Here is a 22,384-nt window from a genome sequence, read left to right as displayed (position 1 = left end):
GCATTTTCTCCTCTCCTTTCGTCAAGGGAGGTCCAGTGGTTCCTAAGCTAAAGGAGGTTATAAAGGAAATTTGAAACCTCCTTTCCTTTCATTTGGAGAATTCAAACGGCACTTATCATGGCTGCCACTGAGGGACTTCCGGGTCATTTCACCCCATTAGGAAGGTTCCTAAGCTAAATGGACTATTCGACTTCAGCCATGGTGTAAATAAGCAACCTACACTTTCTCACATACTGTACATGACGTTGTGCCAAGCAGCACTTTATTTCTATTTACAGTAAACCTGTCGGCCAGGGTCAAAGAAAAGCTTGAACAGATTAAACATCCCGAATAATGACTCTCTCTCCATTCTCAAAACACGTTTCAAAACGTATCTCTTCACACTGGCACATCCACCCTAATCACATCACACGTCCTCGGTTTTTATTGATTATATAACTTAGAGAGAGCCTTGAAAGGCACCTTTATAAATTAAATGTATTATTATTATTACATACTGCATTGGTTTTTAGTCGTAAGTTTGCCGTAAGACACATTTCTCCCCTTAGTTGAGGGTATTAAACTTTCAAGCCATCCCTTTTTTTTGCATAGCTCGCCAATCAGTGTGATCGGAGCTATTTGCTTTACTCAATAGAAAATAAATGGAGGTCCAAACTAGCCACAACATTTGAGCTAGCTAAAAGTAATGAAATATTTGTTAAAATTAAGAGCTAACCAATGGATAAACAGTTTAAAATTAACACTGTTTATCAATTGGTTAGCACTTTAAGTTAACATATCACTATTTTAACATATCCAACATTTTTGGCTCACCATTTAAACGTTAATAGTTAGCTAAAATTATGGATAATGGGCTAACAGACAGCTATAGTAAACAGGTCACACAGTTCTCTAACATAATGGATAAACAGAAATACCTTCTTGCAGTATAGAGGAATGGATAAACAGAAATACCTTCTTGCTGTATAGAGGAATGGATAAACAGTTGAATTGATGTGGGGGAAAGACAGAGTGTGTTCTAACTGTGTCCCTATCTTTTAGTTGGATGATTACACACAATACAGACCGGCCAGTGGTCATTATGTCCCAGAGAGCAATAAAAAACAGGGCATTTCCCACAACCTCAATTATCTCACCGAGACAATTGCCACCTTCAAAAGGCTGGAGGTAATTACTGTTATTACTCCGCTGCACAACAGATTCAGGTTAGTGTGTGGCCTCAGCAGTCCAGCCCAGTAACCCTGAGTGTTTCACAGGATTCAAAACTGAATATACTGAAAACTAAAATACTCGATCCGTGCGAAATACACATTTAGGGTTGCAAATATTAATAAATTCAGATCAAACACAATACTTTACAGATTCAGCCATGTGTCAGATTAAAAGAATGCATTTACAAAAGAATGTTGACGTCAGTATCCTCTTGTATTTTAAGACATGTTTATCTTTAATGATTGCATGAATCTGTGTTGGAGTGCATCTCTCATCACTATTTTACTTGGACATCTATGAGAAATATAAAGTTTCTTTGAAGACAAGATCATAAGAGAAGATTAGAGAAACTCCAGCAGCAGTTTTTCTCTGTTTTATGAATTTTTATGTCCACTTTTTGCCACTTGTCAGAAGATGCACATCCGAAACTACTTTAAAGACCTGGCTCTGTTTCCATTGAGTGCCCTATTTTAAAATGATTTGAAAGAATAGATGACATAACCATCTTGTATTCAAAACAACTGCAGTGCAGTTTGGGCTGGTTGTTGGTGACGTTACCGAGATACTTTCTGAAGCATGCATCTTGTTTTAGGCTAATGACGTTCTTGATGACATCTGATTCTCGATGTCCGTCGATACCACAAAGGATAATCTCCACATATTAACACCACTATGATTTTTGAAGTAAAAAGCTAACGTTGGACTATGAAGAAACTGCAGCACGGTCACATGACTTCACGTCACCACCGCTAAGCTAAAGGAGGCTAATGTTGGGCTATAAAGGAACTACAACACGTTCACTTGACTTCACGTCACCACCGCTAAGCTAAAGGTGGCTAATGTTGGGCTATAAAGGAACTACAACACGTTCACTTGACTTCACGTCACCACCGCTAAGCTAAAGGTGGCTTATGTTGGGCTATAAAGGAACTACAACACGTTCACTTGACTTCACGTCACCACCGCTAAGCTAAAGGAGGCTAATGTTGGGCTATAAAGGAACTACAACACGTTCACTTGACTTCACGTCACCACCGCTAAGCTAAAGGTGGCTTATGTTGGGCTATAAAGGAACTACAACACGTTCACTTGACTTCACGTCACCACCGCTAAGCTAAAGGTGGCTTATGTTGGGCTATAAAGGAACTACAGCACGGTCACATGACTTCACGTCACCACCGCTAAGCTAAAGGTGGCTAATGTTGGGCTATAAAGGAACTACAGCACGGTCACATGACTTAATGTCACCACCGCTAAGCTAAAGGAGGCTAATGTTGGGCTATAAAGGAACTACAGCACGGTCACATGACTTCACGTCACCACCGCTAAGCTAAAGGAGGCTAATGTTGGGCTATAAAGGAACTACAGCACGGTCACATGACTTCACGTCACCACCGCTAAGCTAAAGGAGGCTAATGTTGGGCTATAAAGGAACTACAGCACGGTCACATGACTTCACGTCACCACCGCTAAGCTAAAGGTGGCTTATGTTGGGCTATAAAGGAACTAGAGCACGGTCACATGACTTCACGTCACCACCGCTAAGCTAAAGGTGGCTAATGTTGGGCTATAAAGCAGGGGTCTCAGACTCAATTTACCTGGGGGCCGCTGGACGTAGAGTCTGGGCAAGTCTGGGCCGCTTCAAGTATTCCGCAAAACATTTATTAAAAAATACAACATTAACAGTTCTTCAACATCTTCTTAACATGAACTGTTCTTCACAACATAACTATGTCTTTCTTGCCTACTCCTTGCTGGTAGAGACCTGGCAGCGCTTCCTCTCACACAGCTGAGCCACATTTGGTTTGAGGGAGGAAGCAGTTGAAACCCTCAGCATGGCTTGAAGATGTGCATCAGTAAGTCTGAACCTGTACTTTGACTTATTGAAGTTCATGGTGGAGAAGAGCTGTTCACACATATATGTGCTCCCAAAAAGGCACATGGTCCGCTTGAACATCCTGGAAATCTCAGGGAAGGAGGGGGGCAATTCTCTCATGAACTGTCCAAGCTTGTCTGCTTTCCCATTCACTTCCCTGAACTTGGCTTTGAGCTCAGAATTGCACTGCAGGCCGATGAGCTCCATTTGAAGCACACCAGGGGCATTTTCCACATCAAAGGAGAAGGGGTCTGCAAACATTTGGAAAGTGGCTCTGTGTGTCTTGAAGTCTGTAAACCGCTGATCGAATTCCTCCTGTAGCTTCACAATGGCATCAATATACTTATCACCACTGAATGCTGTGCCCCTGTCCACGAGAGCCTTGCATGCTGGGAAATGGCAGAGGTTTTTCTGAGGGAGCTGGGCTTTCCATAACATCAGTTTTGTAGAGAATGCTCTGACATTGTCATATGCTGCACTAACAAGCTGGCCCTGGCCCTGCAACTTCTTATTCAGAGCATTCAGCTCCTGCGTGATGTCAACAAGAAAAGCTAAGTCCATGAGCCATTTGGGATCACTCAGCTCGGGAACAGCCATCCCACCCTTCTCCAGCATGAATACTTTCAGTTCTGTTCTCAACTCAAAAAACCTCTTCAGGACGTTTCCCCTGCTGAGCCAATGTACCTCTGTGAAGTAGAGCACATCCTCATATTCTGACTCAATTTCCTCCAAAAAAGCACGGAACTGGCGGTGCTTTAAGCCCCTGGATCTGATATGGTTGATGCATTTCACAACGATAGACATCACATTGTCAAACTTCAAGCCTTTGCTGCAAAGGGCCTGCTGATGGATAATGCATTGCAGAGCAATAGCCTCCTCCACACCCTCCTCCTCCAGTTTTCTTTGAACAAGTGCCACCAGCCCGTTTTTTCTCCCTGTCATTGATGGCGCTCCGTCCGTCGTAATTCCAACATACCTCTTCCATGGCAGACCGATATCTGCAATGGCATCACACAGTTGCTGAAATATCTCCTGAGCGGTGGTCTGGCCATGCATTGGTTTCACTGTAAGCAACTCCTCTGTCACCTCAAAATTGTCATCAACACCACGGACATACATTGCGAGCTGAGCGGTGTCAGTGATGTTTGTGCTCTCATCAAGAGCCACAGAGTTTGCACGGAAAAGTTTGGCTTTGTCGCACAGCTGATCATATATGTCACTTGATAAGTCAGAAATGCGCTCTGCCACTGTGTTAGCTGACAGGCTGATGTTGTTGAACTGACCCTTCTTTTCCGGACAGACTATACTTGCAGCCTGCAACAAACTCGCCTTCCGTAAACGGCTTTCCCGCCCTAGCAATCATCTCACTCACCACATAGCTAGCTTCGACTGCTAAATCAGCCTCATTGCTTCCTTTCTTGAAGAGATTTTGTTGCTTCCATAGAATTTTTTTTAGCTCTGTGACTTTTTTCTCTCTCTCATCTCCCAGGTATTTTGCATACTCTGTATGTTTAGTTGAGTAGTGACTTTTGACATTATACTCCTTGTATACAGCGATTTTCTCTGTGCATATAAGGCACGTTGCGTTTCCCCTGTACTCAACAAAAAAATATTCAGTCTCCCACTTCTCCTGAAATGTTCTGTGGTCATCATCGATTTTTCTTTTCCCTGAAAGTTTTGATGAAGACATGGCGATATATTTTGCTTCCACTCTGTGTCACTTTTGGATCACTCTGGATTGATTCCGCTGCGCGCATTTGATTGACGTGTGGCGGAGTTCCCTCGGAGGGGGGAGGGGCGAGGGAACTCCGCGCAGCAGTTCCCTGCCAGCAGCAGCAGCAGCAGCGGGAAAAATAAAATTGAAATATAAAGCGCAAACGTAAACGCGCGGGCCAGATTAACACTATTACATGATATCAACAAAGGGGCCATGAGAAACTGTCTCGCGGGCCACGTCTGGCCCGCGGGCCTGGAGTCTGAGACACCTGCTATAAAGGAACTACAGCACGGTCACATGACTTCACGTCACCACCGCTAAGCTAAAGGTGGCTAATGTTGGGCTATAAAGGAACTACAGCACGGTCACATGACTTCACGTCACCACCGCTAAGCTAAAGGCGGCTAACATTGGGCTAATGTGACTTCATCTCATTTAGACACTTGTTAGCAACCTCTGTTTTTAAATCCTCCAGAGGGTTATTTACTGATGTATTTTATGTCGTAGAACAAAACGTTAAAAAATGTTCAGCTTTTGTTAACCACAGACCTTCTTACCGGCTAGCAACCAAAAACACATTCAGAAAACCATTGACTTTCAGTCGAAGTAACAGGAAGTGCTTAAAAGCAGATAGTTAACTTATGCTAGCTAGCTTGTTAAGTGGATAACTAAAGTTAGCTAGATCGATGGATGGATGGATGGATGGATGGATGGATAGATAGATAGATAGATAGATGGATAGATGGATGGATGGATGGATGGATAGATAGATAGATAGATAGATAGATAGATAGATAGATAGATATATAGATAGATAGATAGATAGATAGATAGATAGATAGATAGATAGATGGATGGATGGATGGATGGATGGATGGATGGATAGATAGATAGATAACATGGAAATGTTCTTTAATCATTTTTGTTCACAGTTATTCCCAAGTCTTTTTTCATCCAGAATTCGGTGCATCAAAGACCACATTGTCGAGAGGTCAAATCTGTTTTGCAATCATTAAACATCCGGGGGTTTTGCGTCCACATAAAACGATAAAGAAATAATCCCTTTTGAGAAACCAATTGGCTGAAAAGCTTAATTTTACTTGAGCATCTCTTCTCATGTTTTTGAGAGTCCTCTTCAGTGAGAGGCCTGCAGCTCCATCATCAGTCATGCTGCATCACGTTATGGTGTAACCGCTATAAGAGGCATATCACATATTAGTGGATTACGAAGCAATGATTACAGTCTGCTGCTATAATCTCTCATCGCTGCGGTTCACACAGCTAATTCCTGCCTAATCGAGTCGTGTGCCTTTCACGTCTGAAGCCACATTATACTGTGTGGGAGCTAAAGCAGTGTTCAACCTACTTTTAAAGAACAGTGTTATCCACACCTCTTTTTGATGTTGAATTTCTCTGGAAACTTGGAGAAGAAAAGGATTAAAAAGCAATACAAAACTTTTCTCAACAAGGATGTTTTTAAGTCTTAGACAAAGGCATATTTTCATTGGCGTCATTTATGCTGGGGACGCTGAGACCACCACTTTTAAAAAAATATATAATTTGTTTAAAATCTTCTGGAAAATAACATGCATAAAGAAACATTATAAGAAAAAAAAAGAAGTACAGAAGATGTCATGATCTGTCTCAGTGTTTCCTGTTTTATTTTGAATGTTTTTCACCCCGTGTCTACTTCCTGTCACTCTGTTTTCCCGCCTTTTTTAAGATCTGATTCTTAGTGTCCTCTACAGCTGTATAATTTCCATGTGATCATCTCTGCTTGTTTTTAAACCATGTTTGTCTTTTGGCGTTTGTCAGATCCTTTTTACTTCCTTTATTTTGAACATTAGTTTCCTTCATTTGCCTCCATCTTGCTCAACTTTCCGTGACGTTAAAGTTAACTCAAGAGGCACAATATTAGCCGGCCTTAATTCTAACACACATTATAAAAGCCAATTAAAGCTCCACGGTGTAGAAAAGATTGGGACTATCTGGAGAGGATAATTATATTCATGGATTTCACAAAGCTTTAATGTTTCTCTCGTCTCCTCCTCTCCAGACCATAGTGTCCAAGTACGGCTCCCAGTTTCGTGGAAACTCCCAACACGACGCGCTGGAGTTCCTGCTGTGGCTTCTGGACCGCGTGCACGAAGACGTCAACAACAACAACAACAAGGCCAAAGCTCCCGGAAAGGTAAGAATCGAGTACAAATACTTTGTTACTGTACATAAGTACATTTTTCTGGAATCAGTACTTTACTCCACTACTTATTTTTCTGACAACTTTTTACTTTGACTTCTTGAATTTTGAACTCAAATACCTGTACTTTCTACTTCTTACATGTTGAACTCAAATACCTGTACTTTCTACTTCTTACATTTTGAACACAAATACCTGTACTTTCTACTTCTTACATTTTGAACACAAATACCTGTACTTTCTACTTCTCACATGTTGAACTCAAATACCTGTACTTTCTACTTCTTACATGTTGAACACAAATACCTGTACTTTCTACTTCTTACATGTTGAACACAAATACCTGTACTTTCTACTTCTCACATGTTGAACTCAAATACCTGTACTTTCTACTTCTTACATGTTGAACTCAAATACCTGTACTTTCTACTTCTCACATGTTGAACTCAAATACCTGTACTTTCTACTTCTTACATGTTGAACTCAAATACCTGTACTTTCTACTTCTTACATGTTGAACACAAATACCTGTACTTTCTACTTCTTACATGTTGAACACAAATACCTGTACTTTCTACTTCTTACATGTTGAACTCAAATACCTGTACTTTCTACTTCTTACATGTTGAACTCAAATACCTGTACTTTCTACTTCTCTCATTTCCCAAACAGGCTGGTTCCTTTAGTCTGAATGTGTGTTTGGTGGCGTGATTATTATTATTTAGAGTCATTGCGTGCCTATTGATTTGAACACGATCCGTGTATCCATCATTTCCTGGTCTTCTCTAAAGAAGAGGGACCAATGGAAACGTTGTCATGTTGCCGTTGGTCAGCATGGAAACATTCATTAGCTAACAATGACATTATTGTTCTATTAATATAAAGGGAGGTCAGGTACTCTTTAAAACAGCTGCTAGTTATGGGTACTTTTTACTGAAGTACATTTCAAAGCCTCTTTACTTTGACTTGAGTAAAGAAGTTTAGTCAGTACTTCTACTTTCACCAGAGTATTTTTAAACACGAGTATCTGTACTTCTACTTGAGAAAAGGAAGTGTGTACTTTTGCCCTCTCTGGTCCTTGTAGTAAAAGATAACATGATGATTCCTCATTGGACAGGAAACATGTCACCCCTTTATTATAAAAGTGCACACTGCATGCTTAATTTACGCATAACTAATGAATGAATTAATGCATTTTATATCACAGACTCCTGTGGCGTGGTATATAGTGAAGAAAATATATTATCTTAACTTCAATGGATCGTTATTCTATGACTGATAACTAAAACTTACGACACACTTTAAATTACCATGAAAATATATTTTATTTATACTTTTAAACTGGTTCTTCAGTGGAGTCACTCAGTTGCTGAACGTAGCGTTGTAAAGGTCTTCAGAGGTTTTTCTCCCCCATATCACTAATCATTTCCATATAGAGTGGTTCAGGAATGAGTCCTTAAATCTGGAAATGATATCTATCAAATTTGCTAGCTAACTCACAGAGGACAGCTGCCGAGCTTAGTGAGAAGCATTATCCTTCAGTGTGTTTCATTTGAATCTAGAGTGGTGCAGGAATGAGTCCTCAAACCCAGACATTAGTCGGCATCACTTCCTGTCTCCCTGTCAATGGTTTCTGAATGTGTTTTTGTTTGTTAGCCTGAAATAAGCGTCCAAGAGTTGTTTGCAGGTGCTGAAACTCCTCAAATTAAACTTTTAACTGCACTGCTTTGAGCCATTAAAGCAGAATTATCATATATTATTTAAATCACGTTCTTACTTTTGAGTTATCCCTTCTCTTTTCTTATAGCGGGGTGAAAACCAGTGTTATAATTCATTAGAAACAAACACTACACTTGCTGCTGGTGAATCATTGCAACCTCAGTGTTTCCCGAGGCAGTGACTGCAGAGAGTTATTCTGTTGTTTCATCATTATATCATGAGATAGCCAGATCAGGATACACTCCCAAGGCTATACATTGAGTAATATATAATATATAACACCTCCTTTCGTATGAAATTGTCAGACATGCAACCTTGTCTTGTTCTGACTTGTGTATCATATTCATTTATTTATTTATTTATTCTATTGAATCCCAACACACTGACCTTGTATAAAAAAAAGCGTTGAAAAGGCTTTCTGAAGGGAACAGGAATGCAATGCCAGCAAAGCATATCGATGTAAAGCCAAGGTCGTATTGAAAGTTGCAGTCTTTTGGAGAAAGCCGAGCTCCTTTCCTCTGGCATTTGCCCTATTTTTCAAATGCAGATGATACTCATCCCTCCCATTAGCATGTGAGGAAGTGAGGCAGTGAGACAAATTGAATAGGGATCGAGAGAGCTTCCTACCTAGTTAGCATTACAAGGGCTCCATCGACCAAATCCAAGGGGATTTCGGATTTTTGCAGAAAATAAACATTGTGGTACTTATCTTGGTTTGTTCAGCAGGATACTCTCCACATATTAAAACACCACCTTGAGTTTTTGGAAGTGTAAATGCAATTGGCAAAATTATCAATGTCCCATAGCTGTGCGTCACCACCACTAAGCTAAAGGAGGCTAATGTTGGGCTATAAAGGAACTACAGCACGGTCACATGACTTCACGTCACCACCGCTAAGCTAAAGGAGGCTAATGTTGGGCTATAAAGGAACTACAGCACGGTCACATGACTTCAAGTGACCACCGCTAAGCTAAAGGTGGCTAATGTTGGGCTATAAAGGAACTACAGCACGGTCACATGACTTCACGTCACCACGCTAAGCTAAAGGAGGCTAATGTTGGGCTATAAAGGAACTACAGCACGGTCACATGACTTCACGTCACCACGCTAAGCTAAAGGTGGCTAATGTTGGGCTATAAAGGAACTACAGCACGGTCACATGACTTCACGTCACCACCGCTAAGCTAAAGGTGGCTAATGTTGGTCTATAAAGGAACTACAGCAGGGTCACATGACTTCACGTCACCACCGCTAAGCTAAAGGAGGCTAATGTTGGGCTATAAAGGAACTACAGCACGGTCACATGACTTCACGTCACCACCGCTAAGCTAAAGGTGGCTAATGTTGGGCTATAAAGGAACTACAGCACGGTCACATGACTTCACGTCACCACCGCTAAGCTAACGGCGGCTAATGTTGGGCTATAAAGGAACTACAGCACGGTCACATTACTTCACGTCACCACCGCTAAGCTAAAGGTAGCTAATGTTGGGCTATAAAGGAACTACAGCACGGTCACATGACTTCGCGCCACCGCCACTAAGCTAAAGGAGGCTAATGTTGGGCTATAAAGGAACTACAGCACGGTCACATGACTTCACGTCACCACGGCTAAGCTAAAGGCGGCTAATGTTAGGCTATAAAGGAACTACGGCACGGTCACATGACTTCACGTCACCACCGCTAAGCTAAAGGCGGCTAATGTTGGGCTATAAAGGAACTACAGCACGGTCACATGACTTCGCGTCACCACCGCTAAGCTAAAGGCGGCTAATGTTGGGCGTGATGACGTTCAGTCGTCTCATTTAGACACTTGTTTCCTATGTTTCTGTTATTCATACTTACAGAATACTCTTATCCCTTTAGCTTCCATGTGCTTGTGAGCAGGCGGAGTTGCCCTTTAGTTCAGGATAAGAGTGAGGTGTGACGTTGGGGGGTCTGGAAAGTCTCAATGGATCTGCAGAGGACATGAAGGGTTAGGACTGTAAAGCTGCTGATAAGGTCTTCCATGATGAGTCTGCGGCACCCTGAGGAAAAGGTCGCTGCACCTTGTTAACACCCAACGAGCCGCCGAGGTGTGGAGGACATAAACCTTTAAAAGAAAAAATGGACTTAACCCCAGGTCCTGCTGTGTGAGTGTGCCAGCGCTACTAAGGCTTTGATAGTCTGCTTTGGTGACTATATTGCACTTCATGATGTAGCTTCATCTTACTGTACATTCTGACATGCACTTGATCTCTTTGTAGCATGGTGGCAAATGCATGGTTTATATTTTCAAAACAAAACTCAAAATAAAAAAAAATCTGGAGAAAAGTGGAAAAAATTAAAAGGTTGAACGTCAGTTACATGCATTGGCTGGAGCAATGGAAAATGCCTAATTATAGAGCAACACTCTTAACGAATCATCTGTCTTTGTTACAATATCCCTTGCACACATAAGCAAAGGATTATAACCAAAAATAAGATTGCTGAAAGTTTCTCAAAGTCTGTCATCTTTGTGAAGGTTTGCAGCCAATTGAATCTTTCTTATCTCGTCCGTAAAAAGATGGAGGTGTCGGTCGCTGTGCTGGATAAAAGTTATTTAAAGAAAGTTAAAAAAAACTTGTTGATGGATTAAAAAGTTTTATGTTTTTGTTTAAAAAGACTATAAATCTTGTCAAGCATGTTGAGTAATCTTACTCTAACAAAATTAATCTTATTTTGTATTATTAAAATATTCTTCTCCCTAAATGTAGCTAGATTTGTCAAGCTACAACAATGGTTTGCACAAATCCGCGTCAGATAAAAGCTAATTTTTTCTTTTTATTAACCACTTGCACAACTTCTCAGTTTAAGAAATGTTATGAGACGTTACCAATTTAAGGTTTGTTCAAATGTTTAAATGAGAGCTTCCTCTTTACATATCACATCATTCCTACCTACAGCTTTTTATTAAACCGCAGCATTAGCCTCCTGTGTAAAATCCTGTGTTAATCTTTGTGTCATTTGGTTGGACTGTGAAAACCTCTGACGTTTTTAATTAGGGCTCATTTCAGAACAATAGGGTGCTGTAATGGAATATTCTGCATATGAATACACGGAGAGGAGGATGAGAGCATGGCCTGTGTCCAGAGCAGAACATCTCCTGTGACGTTTGTCTCTCATGTTTGTCCAGGCTCGCCGCCATCAGCTCTTTGCACACAGCCAGGTTTTATCAGCGAGGAAACACGCGGACAGATAGGACTCAGGAACGTGGAGGGGAAATATTCCAGTCATTCTGTCTCACCGTGAATCATAGTGTGCCTTATTCTCTGCTTCATCCATGTGGAGTTCAAGGAGGGAAGATTTTAGCCTTTGCCGACCATACATCAAAACCTGTAGAACACAAACCAAAAGCATCCCACAGGAGTTTCTCTCCCACACACACTAAAACAAACTATGTTATGTGTTTGTTCTGCACTATGACTTTATACTGAACTACAAATGTTGAAATCTTGAGCACTGTCCTTGTCTTTATCCGTGGTAAATGTCCTTCTCTTATTAAATAACTCCCCCACCCCCCTTCCCTTGTAATATTGGTCTAGAACGCCACTGGCTTCATGTCTTCAGTTGCTCTCATATGGTGTACCTATGTAACAGTGTACAGTCAAGCTGTGGTATGCGTTCTGCTATCTGTCCTCTTAGAGAAGAGGCTTTGTGAGGGGCAGCGAGGGGCTCGTCGAGGGCAGAGGAAGGGCGAGTGTCTAAATATATGTTTTCAACCAGTCAGAGACAATTGGTGCCTAGACAAATGGCAGAAACGATGGTCAAATAATATCTGTTTGTTTATGAGCTTAAAACCATTGATAGGAAGGCTATATACAGACTGACCTCATCAAGGTATATGGATGGATATGTTATTGAAAAGTAGGCGACTGACGGCTGAAATGTCTCAAGTATCGACAAAGCCGCTTTGATGACGAGCTTCAGTATTCATACTGCGATTCCCCTCTGTGAAATGCTTGCTACATACAAGACGATATACTTGTATAGTAGCATCGTACTGTGATTCCCTCCTGTATGATTATTATAATGTTAATTATATTCCCTCAGTGCTGACCGTGTCCACTATCTCCCACTCCTTTGCAACTTTAAGAAACTACTCCAAAACTCTTTAGGGTTTCCAGATTGATTGCAAGCTTTTACGCCTTAACGCTGACAGCCAGTGTAAAAATATTTGTAAACAAAGCCAAAATGTAAGCCAGTCTGCTGCGGCTTAAGATAAATTACTTTCATTGGACATCGTCACTGACTTCAACACATTTTCCCATTCTAAGTCAGCTAAATACCAGAAACACCTCAAAACTTCTGCAGGATCATTCCAGGTCTGTGTTTGTTTGTTTGTTTGTTTGTTTGTTTGTTTGCTGGTTCACCTCTGTGTTAATCCTCTGCTGGAGCTGTGGTGCTTTCAGAGTTATCCGGGGTCACAGCGAGGACTCAGACCCGTTTAAAGTCCTCTCACGTCTCCATTCATAGACGAGGAGTCTCCGTCCTCTCCTGCTGACGACTCAGAGCCGCTGGAGCTTTCCTAATGTTTCTCAGCATGTGCTGTTTGTGTACAACAGTGGTGGAAAGTAATTAAGTACATTTACTCACGTACTGTACAAGTTTAAAGTGCTTATACCTTTTTCAAGATTCAAGGCTTTATTTTCATTTGCAATACTTATACTCCACTACAATTCAGAAGTAAATATTGTATTTTTGACTGCATTTATTTAATACCTTTTTAGTTAGTTAGTTTAGTTTGCAAATCCAGATTACTGATATTAACTATAATAAACTCATTTATGTTGATATACCTGGAGTAAAACCACAAGCTACCTAGCAGTATATAATTAGATTAGATTATAATTTAGATATACCTTGAGCAAACTCATAAGCTATTGTAGGTAACTCAAAACCTAACAGTATATAAAGTAAATAAATGAGACAAATCCTGACACCCCTGTTAAATAAATTATACCCTTACAGCACGTTAAATCCCTCAAAAACTCAATTCATTTTTGTAAAACATATATCTACTATTAATAATAATACTGTATAATAATAGGTCCTTTTGCTCAAACTCAAATATAATGTATTATTCTGTAAAGAGTACTTTTATTTGGGTACATAAGTATATTTTGTTGCCAATACTTATGTACTTTTACATAAGTAAGACTTTGCATGCAACTCTTGTACTTGTAACAGAGTGTTTAGTACTTCCTCCACCACTGCTCGCATACATACATCACACACAGGGTAACATTTACCTCGACTCCCCAGGGCTTTGACTTATGTGACCACATTCTCTCTTGGTTTGTTGATTGTTTATTGCTCAGGAAACACAGTGTGAAGCTCTCTCTCTCTCCCTCTCTATGAATGTGGCTCTTTGTGAGCTGCAGGAAGAAAGAGACACTTGTTGTGTACTGAGAGAGAGAGAGAGAGAGAGAGAGAGAGAGAGAGAGAGAGAGAGAGAGAGAGAGAGAGAGAGAGAGAGAGAGAGAGAGAGAGAGAGAGAGAGAGAGAGAGAGAGAGAGAGAGAGAGAGAGAGAGAGATTCTCTGCAACAGGGTGGCGATGGGAGGGCAGACATGAAGCAGTACTGACAGCCGGAGAGATGGGGAAACAGAGAGAGAAATTAACCGTGAACACACAGCTTGGATAGCAAGACAATTCGGGTGACGCAGGAAAAATAGTAAATAAACGACTAAGTGTAACCAATAGCAAATGTAGCCCCGCACTGAACTGCACTTATTTTGTTGTTATCATGAAAAATGCATGGGAAAGTTTCTGCCTCGGCTTTGTTGTTTACACGACTGACTGGAAGTCTCACCTGCATTACTTAGTCTGGAGAAAATCATGCTGTATCTTAAAAGTAGGATTATCTTAGGTGTTAAAATGGGTTCAGAAAATTGGTTTTGAAATACCCGTGTTGCCCGTAATCACCGCAAAGTCCATGCAATTTAAGTATTTGAGCGATGAATAATATAAACATAAACAACAGGATAATACGAACACTTAACCCTGTGGTGCTCTGACTCTTATAAAACATTTAGGCTTTACTGGAGAAGTAAAACTAGATGAGGCTGAACATCGATGACAGATCTAGCACACTGGGGTTAGAAAAGTAAACTATCAAAAACAAGCTCTGTATCTATCAAACATAAATGAGGTTTAAGTAATCTCAGACAATAGAAATATAGTTTGTTGGCTGTGTCTAATGTTGATCCAATTACATAACAGCAATTGCTCAGACTGGACCGATGACGCATTCAGGCCCTCATTACCCGTTAAGGGAGTCCCTCATCATTTATCACCTTTTTAATTGGATTTAAACCAATTGAAGGACGAGAACTAAAGAATGCTTTTAAAGAAGGTTTAATGAGATGATGGAATCAAAGCTGAACTGTATAACATAAAAAGGCACACATGCTGAAAACCCAACCCCAGAAGGGGGGTTAGGGGGGATTCTCTCACCAGGAGATTTTTTGAAATATAAACTACGCATTCTGGTACACTCTGAGAAGAAAATAAATAAATCTAATGCTACCCGACATATTAATAATATTTGATGCCATTGTTTGTTTTTCACTTTGTTCTGACAGCTTGCTGCTCCACACAGAGAGAAGAGCAAAGAGGAGATAGTCTGTGTGTGTGTCGACTGAAAGTGGACCTATTATGGTATATTGGAAAAATATATTGTAGGGCCATATCTATAAAAACATGTCTGTGAAGTTTTTTGCTTAACATACCAAACAGATCACCCATTGTAGCCATGCCTCATACCCCTCTTTAGCAGCCCTGTTGCAAACAGGCTGAATCTGCTGCTAGCCAGGCAACAATCTTGATTCCGATTTAAAAAAAAGCAATAATTATCACTTTTTTGTTCTTCTTCACTCACACATCTGCGACCCACTCGAAACGGGTCTGCGACCCACTTTTGGGTCGCAACCCACCAGTTGAGAACCACTGCCTTAGTGCACTGCATGTCGTACACTTTGAATGAAAGCTTGCTTATACATTAGCATAACATGTTCTCCCCTCTCATGCTGTTTCTGAATTGAATACCTTCCTTAGTACACTTCCGTGAATACTTGCCAACCTTTAGACCTCAGAAATCGGGAGCATTTCAGAATGCAAAATTGGTGTGGGGGGGGGGGTGCTAGTGGATCGCCGGAGCTGATAGATTAACATTAACATGCTTATTGTAGTTGTAAGTGCACTGCCTTGCAGCCTGTAGCACCGTCCTTGATGGAGCATAATGTGTGGGCAGGAAAGGAGTGAGCAGAGAGTAGAGTAGTTGTCGATTCTTGTTCTGTTTTCTGTGAATATCTGCCTCACCCTCTCAGACTTTGAGTTGCGCGCGCTACTAAAGAGACGTGTTACCATGGAAACCAAACAATGGTGTAGCTGTATTAAAGTCCGAGTGGAAACAGCGGTGTGTAAATCTGATTTTGTCAGAAATCGGGAGAAATGCGGGAGAAATATGACCCCGGGAGGAAACCGGGAGAGGGCAATGAAATCGGGAGTCTCCCGCGAAAATCGGGAGGGTTGACAAGTATGCTCCCATGTTGTACACATAATACTTGCTTACTTTGTGAATTTCGTCCGTGAAGTAATATATCGTACACGTCTGCTTTGCCATCACCAGAAGTAACAACAGCTGCTAGCGAGCTAAGAGTCTGTAATTATTTCTAGAGCAATGGATCGTTGCTAGCTAGCGGCTAAAGTTGTTGAACAGTATGCTTGATCCAAGTTAGCATAAGATGTTCTTCACTGTCATGCTGCTTCTAAATTCAACATTTCCCCATACACTGTGAACACTTTGTGAGTGTTTGAATTGCAACCATGAAGTTTGTATCAAATGGCACTCGGCTGCTGTGCCTGCGCCAATAATGACGCTAGCCACTGTTAGCTAGTTAGCTAGCTAGCAACATTATCTTTCCAGGTTGCATCATTACAGATTTTTCTATTAGCCCAATACAATGAACAGTTGCCTCTTTTTTGCCAACAGTATAGTGTGATGTTTTATTAAATAGTGAAGAAAAACCCATGGAGTGTCACGATCTGTCTGTGTTTTGTTTTGTCTTGTCTTTTTCTGTCCTTGGTTTCCTGTTTTATTTTTGTAAAGTGTTCACCTCCTGTCTTGCCTGATGCTTTCTGTCTGTGTTCCCTCCTGTCTGATTACCCGATTGTGTTCACCTGGTGCCCCTGTGTTTTCTCCTCCCTCCTCACCTGTCTCTTGTTTCTTTGATTAGTCTTGTGTGTATTTAAGTTATGGTTTTTCTGTCTGTCTTTGTTAGTTCCTTGTGTGTCTTGACGTTGTTCACGGGGAAGAGTTCCGTTTTGTTTCATTTAGCCTTGGAATAAAGGTGTTTTTTCTGTGAAATCTGCGTTTGGTTCCTGCCTGCTTCGCTCAACCCTGACATGTAGTCCTATAACCTGTATTTGTAAATCGGGCCACTTCCGTTACGTAGCCAAGATGGCGGTTATTGAGTGTTTTTTGTCTGTTATGAATGCACCTTCCCGGATAGTCATATGGCATTTTGCTAAATGTTGCCTTAGTACACACTTATGTCATCCCAACACTAAATATACAGTGGAGGAAATAAGTATTTGATCCCTTGCAGATTTTGTAAGTTTTCCCACTTACAAAGAAATTAACAGTCTATAATTGTAATAGTAGGTTTATTTTAACAGTGAGCGTAAGAATATCAAAAAGAAAATCCAGATATTGACATTATATAAAAGATAAAAATTGATTTGCATTTAACAGTGGGAAATAAGTATTCGACCCACTTGCATCAAATCAAATCAAATTCAAGTTTTATTTATATAGCACATTTTTAAAACGATTTTTGGTTGAGCCAAAGTGCTGAACATACAATAAAAATACTTTACAATAAATACAACAGCCCAAATAAAATAATCACACACAGGGAAATGTCAGGAGTCGTGCTCCGCTCAGACTAAAAGGCCAGAGAGAAGAAGTGGGTTTGACCCCTGGGCCGACCTCACAAGAATTCTGACTTGTTGCTACTGGCCTGCAGAGATTGAGCGGCTGTTAGCTTGTTCTGTTAGCATGAGCCTCATTAGAGCTATCCCCCAATGCTCTCAGATAACAAGCTGGTTTGGTTGTATCTTTATTAATTTATGTAGGAGTCACAGCTGCTTACTCAGCCAGGGAGTTGGCTAGCTCTCAGAGCTGCCACTCATTACTTGACAGAGATTGATAAGCCTCGTCCTCCTACGCATTGTTTATCAGCTCTGCTCTCTTTCTCTCCCCGTCTGGAGATTTGATTTGTACTATGTGGGTGGTTGTGCACTTAAATTAGACACAAATCCAGACAGTGACCCAGACGCTGTACCGAAGTTTCTGACATTTCTTTTCAGTCCTTTAGCAGTACATGCCCCATAAATGCGTCTCTCAGCAGTGTGTGGTCGGGGCTGGATGTGAATGGTGCTGTTGTGAATCTTCGTGTGTGTGTGTGTGTGTGTGTGTGTGTGTGTGTGTGTGTGTGTGTGTGTGTGTGTGTGTGTGTGTGTGTGTGTGTGTGTGTGTGTGTGTGTGTGTGTGTGTGTGTGTGTGTGTGTGTGTGTGTGTGTGTGTGTGTGTGTGTGTGTGTGTGTGTGTGTGTGTGTGTGTGTGTGTGTGTGTGTGTGTGTGTCCTCTGCGCTCTGCCTTTGATTGTAGCTGCCCTGACAAGCTGAAATGGTTTCCTGTGGCTCGGAGCCAGCCAGCTGGATAAGCAGCGAGGGGAGGTTCTGAATATGTCCACTTTGTGTTTGAGGTCCTCTTTAACCTCCGACCCAGATCAGCGTTCTTTGGCTAAAAGCCCTTAGAGTTGTCTGTGTGTAGACCATAGACTGTAACAAGTGGACGTAATCATCTTGACGTCATCCATTGGTTTGAGGGACTAGTGTTTTGTAGACCAAGTTTGGCCTTTTGGTTGACGCAATCTTGGTTTTAAGGATGTGACACGAGAACAAACCAAACTGAGTCCAACTAAACAGTAAAGAAGATATTTCTAAGCAGATCAGAATATATCAGTTAACTTTCATCAACCAAGAAAAAACTTTCAAAGGGATAAAGTTTAAGTTATAAACACCAACAAGACCACAACACACTGTGGAAGGGACAATTTAAAAACACAGACAATACCCAAATGGAGCCCTGTGGTACACCCTAAGTATACCCTGCTTAATCACCTATTTGAGTCTTTGTAGTTATTTACATAATAATCTTTATTATGTATTCAATAGGACTTGTTAGTAAAGATTGACACCAAAAACTCATTAAGAAAACTCTATTGAGATAAATCTATTGAGAAGTAGGGTCATTTCTTCTTAGATTTCTATACAATCTGAGTTCTTTTTTGAGCTGAGTTTCAAAGGTTGTATTCTGTATATGCACAAAAGCTGCACGGTAGTTTCAACATTAAGCTTTTAAGTCCCAGGCTCCTCCAACAGTGCAACGTTCAATATACTTCAGATCTAAAAGAAAAATACATCAGGTGGTGTAAGAAAATAGTTAGAGTACAAGAAAATTATAGAAAAATAAGAAAAAGAATCCTGCTTGAAATTCCTTTTTCAGACCCATACGTTGCAGCATCGTGTATATGAAGTGCAATGCCTAAATAAACGTAACTTGTGTATGCCAATGAATCCATATCCCTCCGTCTAGCATAAAAGTAAGATTTGAGGTAGCTTCCTGAAACTCATGCCCCTTTCACACCAACGCGGTTCCAGGCCCGGTTCGGAGCTGGAGCTTGAAAAGCACCGTTTTTTCCTGTTCACACCGCAGCGGAGCCGCCTCTAAGCTCCGGAATCCGGTTTCTTTCAAGCACCAAAAAGTTGTCGGACTAGAAAGCAGGCACTGCATACGTCACGCTTACGTCGGAGGCGGGAGCAGGGGAGGGATCAACCTCTAACAACCCTGTGTAATGTTGTTTTTATAGGCAATCATTTAAGCTTTGTTAGTTCCAGGTTTAATATGTGAAATAAGTTCATTTCAATACGTTTTGCAATAAACATTGAACCAGTCCGGACCTCGACTAGTACCCATTTTTTTTATTTTGGCCCACTGTTTAACTGTGTAAGAACTTTTGAATGTAGCATGTAACGATTGTAAAGTTGGTAGTAAAGTCGTCCCATTTCTTCCATTTCGTTTCGACAAAGCAAAACCAAAACGAGTAGCGCTTCAATACAATCGGCCATTGTTGTTGTTCTTGTTGATGTGAGGGGTTTCCGTGCGATTTGGCTTTATGAAGCAGGCATGCAAACGGTTGCATCATGACGCAAACGATGACGCAGTATCAGTCAGGCTCTGAGCGGTGTGAACAGAGCGGGAGCTGAACCGAAGAACCGGTTCCGAACCAGAAAAGCTCTAGCACGGAGCTAGAACGGGAAAAGCCTTGGTGTGAAAGGGGCAAAAGAGTTGTTTTTGTTGACTTCTGGTTGCTCACTGTGGCACAGACACAATTAAGCTGCAACTATTTCTTTAAAAAACTGTTCTTTATCCCAGTTTTGATGCATTGTTTTGTCTGGAGCAGTCGGAGGACATTTCTATTTACTGCACTCTGCAGGGAGCCTCGCCAAAAAAACACTTTATGAACAGACTTGAAATAAAAGGAATGAAAGTACCATTTGCTTTGTGGGATGTTCTTTCTCAGAGAGGCTACATGGGTCTAAATGCTTCACAAGTTAAATATTCGAACGTTAAAAGTTTAAATAACGGCACAAAGCTTTTGAAAAGTCATCGTTTGAACTTGTGGATTTTGACTTCAAACGTGCTTTGCCTGAGGAGAAGAACAAAGCGTCGTGTTTTGCAGAGAAATATAGTTAAACCAGACTGATTTGTTATTTAATATAGAGAAATGCCCTCACACGATAATTACTCCGCACCCTGCTGGGCCTGATTGGCAGACGGCACCGACCCAAAACAAATTAAGTGATTCACATTTTCTGAGCGGAGACTTTCCAGGGATTCAATTGCCTGAAAACCGGCTGACGGGAATGATTTAAACAGTAGTTGATAAATTATTTAACCAAGGACGCCTATCAGTCACGCCCAGTCCACTTTTAATGTGTTATCTCGAGTTAAATTGAATCTGTCTGTGAAGATTAATGGATTTTTAAAAAAGCAATAATTAACACTCAGCAAATGCCAGTTGAAAGACAGAGATTCCATTAAATACCAATGAAAAAAGTTTGTATTTCTACAATAATAGACCTTTTTAATCTCTGTTTTTTTAGCGTATTTCATTTGGTTTGTGATGGACTCTTTCTCTGTAGCTGTTAAAGAGGCTCCTGTGTGTCTCTTGTTGATTTGTTTTTATTCTCATCTGTGTGTGGAGTAAATAACCCCGAAATGAGACAGCATTTTAGCGCTTCCTTTCCCCTGGTCTGGAAGTCAATGGTTTTCTGAATGTGTTTTTGGTTGTCAGCCAGGTCTGTGGATAACACAAGCTGAAGAGTTAGCTTCTTACTTCAAAAATCATCTTGGTGTTTGTTACGTCCCAACTAGGGGAAGAGGAATGCAACACACACCAGTATGTAATTGGTAATAATTATAAGTAGATTTATTATAAAAAGGGTAAAGAAAATGGAAGGCACACAGCCTGAAACAAACAAAGTAGCCAAAAGGGCACAGGTTGACAAATAACCAACTAAAGGAGGACTCTAAAAAAGGAGTCTAAACGCATACGGGAAATAACACTATCACACTAAATAAAGAACGAAACAAAACCTCACTTCAAGAGTGGTACAACTAACCGAGGGAGTCTACACAAAACACAGCTAAACTAAAGGCAACAGTCACAAATCCTAACTATACTCTAAACACTAACTAACCTACTCTACACTCTACGAACACACAATATCACACGGCGATAGACACACAAAATTAACCACAGCATGAATAGCAAAATGCGAGAGGCGTCTGTTCACTCAACAGGGCCTCCAGAGTGGTAATTGTCCTCAGGCTTTGTAGTCATCTGCATCAGGTGTGCGCCGGCTGTGCGCTGCGATTGGAGCGCGTCGGGCCCGGCATGCTCCAATCACAATCTTCGGAGGCGGACCAGAGGATGGGCAGCCAATGGCGTCAGGGCTACTGCGCAGCTTATTTACATATTACACACAGCTGAAAACACTCACAGGCAGATTAATGAGCAGACAGGAACAGCAACCGTAACAGTGTTATTATGTGGCGACAAAACGTTGAGTAGGATCATCATTTTCTGACAATATTCCAAAATACAATGGAAAAATTGAGCCCTTGTGATGCTAACTTTTAACTATCAGGCTCAAATCGTGTTATACATTATTGATATGTAACAAAACGCGTCTTCACTTCAACAAAAGTGTCATGTTAATGCTATCATGGTCTGATTGTTTCTTGTATTCAACTTTTTTTTCAACAATTTGGGTAATGTTAAAAGATGATACCCGATTACATAACGTAGCAACTAAAACGTTTCAGAGACAAAGCTGTATTTAATGTAGATCAAGATATTTGGCAGATATCTACTAAAGGAATAGTTTCAAGAATTTGGGAGACACTTTTATTCAAGTTGCTGAAGTTACGGCTAGCAACCACTCGAATTAGCTTAGCACAAAGTCAGGCAATGGGAGGGGAAAGAACTCCTCATTTCTCCTCTGTTTA

At 40.9% G+C, this 22,384-nt stretch overlaps 2 protein-coding genes across 3 annotated transcripts in view; one reads left to right on the top strand and one right to left on the bottom strand.

Annotated features, from left to right (window-relative positions):
- LOC307016330 (phosphoinositide 3-kinase regulatory subunit 6-like) overlaps positions 1 to 22,384 on the bottom strand; it is a 492,324-nt gene that overhangs the window by 100,899 nt on the left and 369,041 nt on the right. The gene's annotated exons all lie outside the window — the stretch shown is intronic.
- LOC307016329 (ubiquitin carboxyl-terminal hydrolase 43-like) overlaps positions 1 to 22,384 on the top strand; it is a 127,344-nt gene that overhangs the window by 11,582 nt on the left and 93,378 nt on the right. Inside the window, exon 3 of the mRNA XM_079645372.1 lies at positions 6,862 to 6,996. Within this exon, the coding sequence (XP_079501498.1) occupies positions 6,862 to 6,996 (135 nt within the window). The remainder of the gene's footprint in view (positions 1 to 6,861; positions 6,997 to 22,384) is intronic.

The sequence above is a fragment of the Notothenia rossii genome (assembly GCF_949606895.1).
Source record: "Notothenia rossii genome assembly, chromosome: 8".
NCBI lineage: Eukaryota > Metazoa > Chordata > Actinopteri > Perciformes > Nototheniidae > Notothenia > Notothenia rossii.
The sequence above is the reverse complement of the archived record's forward strand: the minus strand, read 5'-3'. Positions and strand labels throughout refer to the sequence as shown.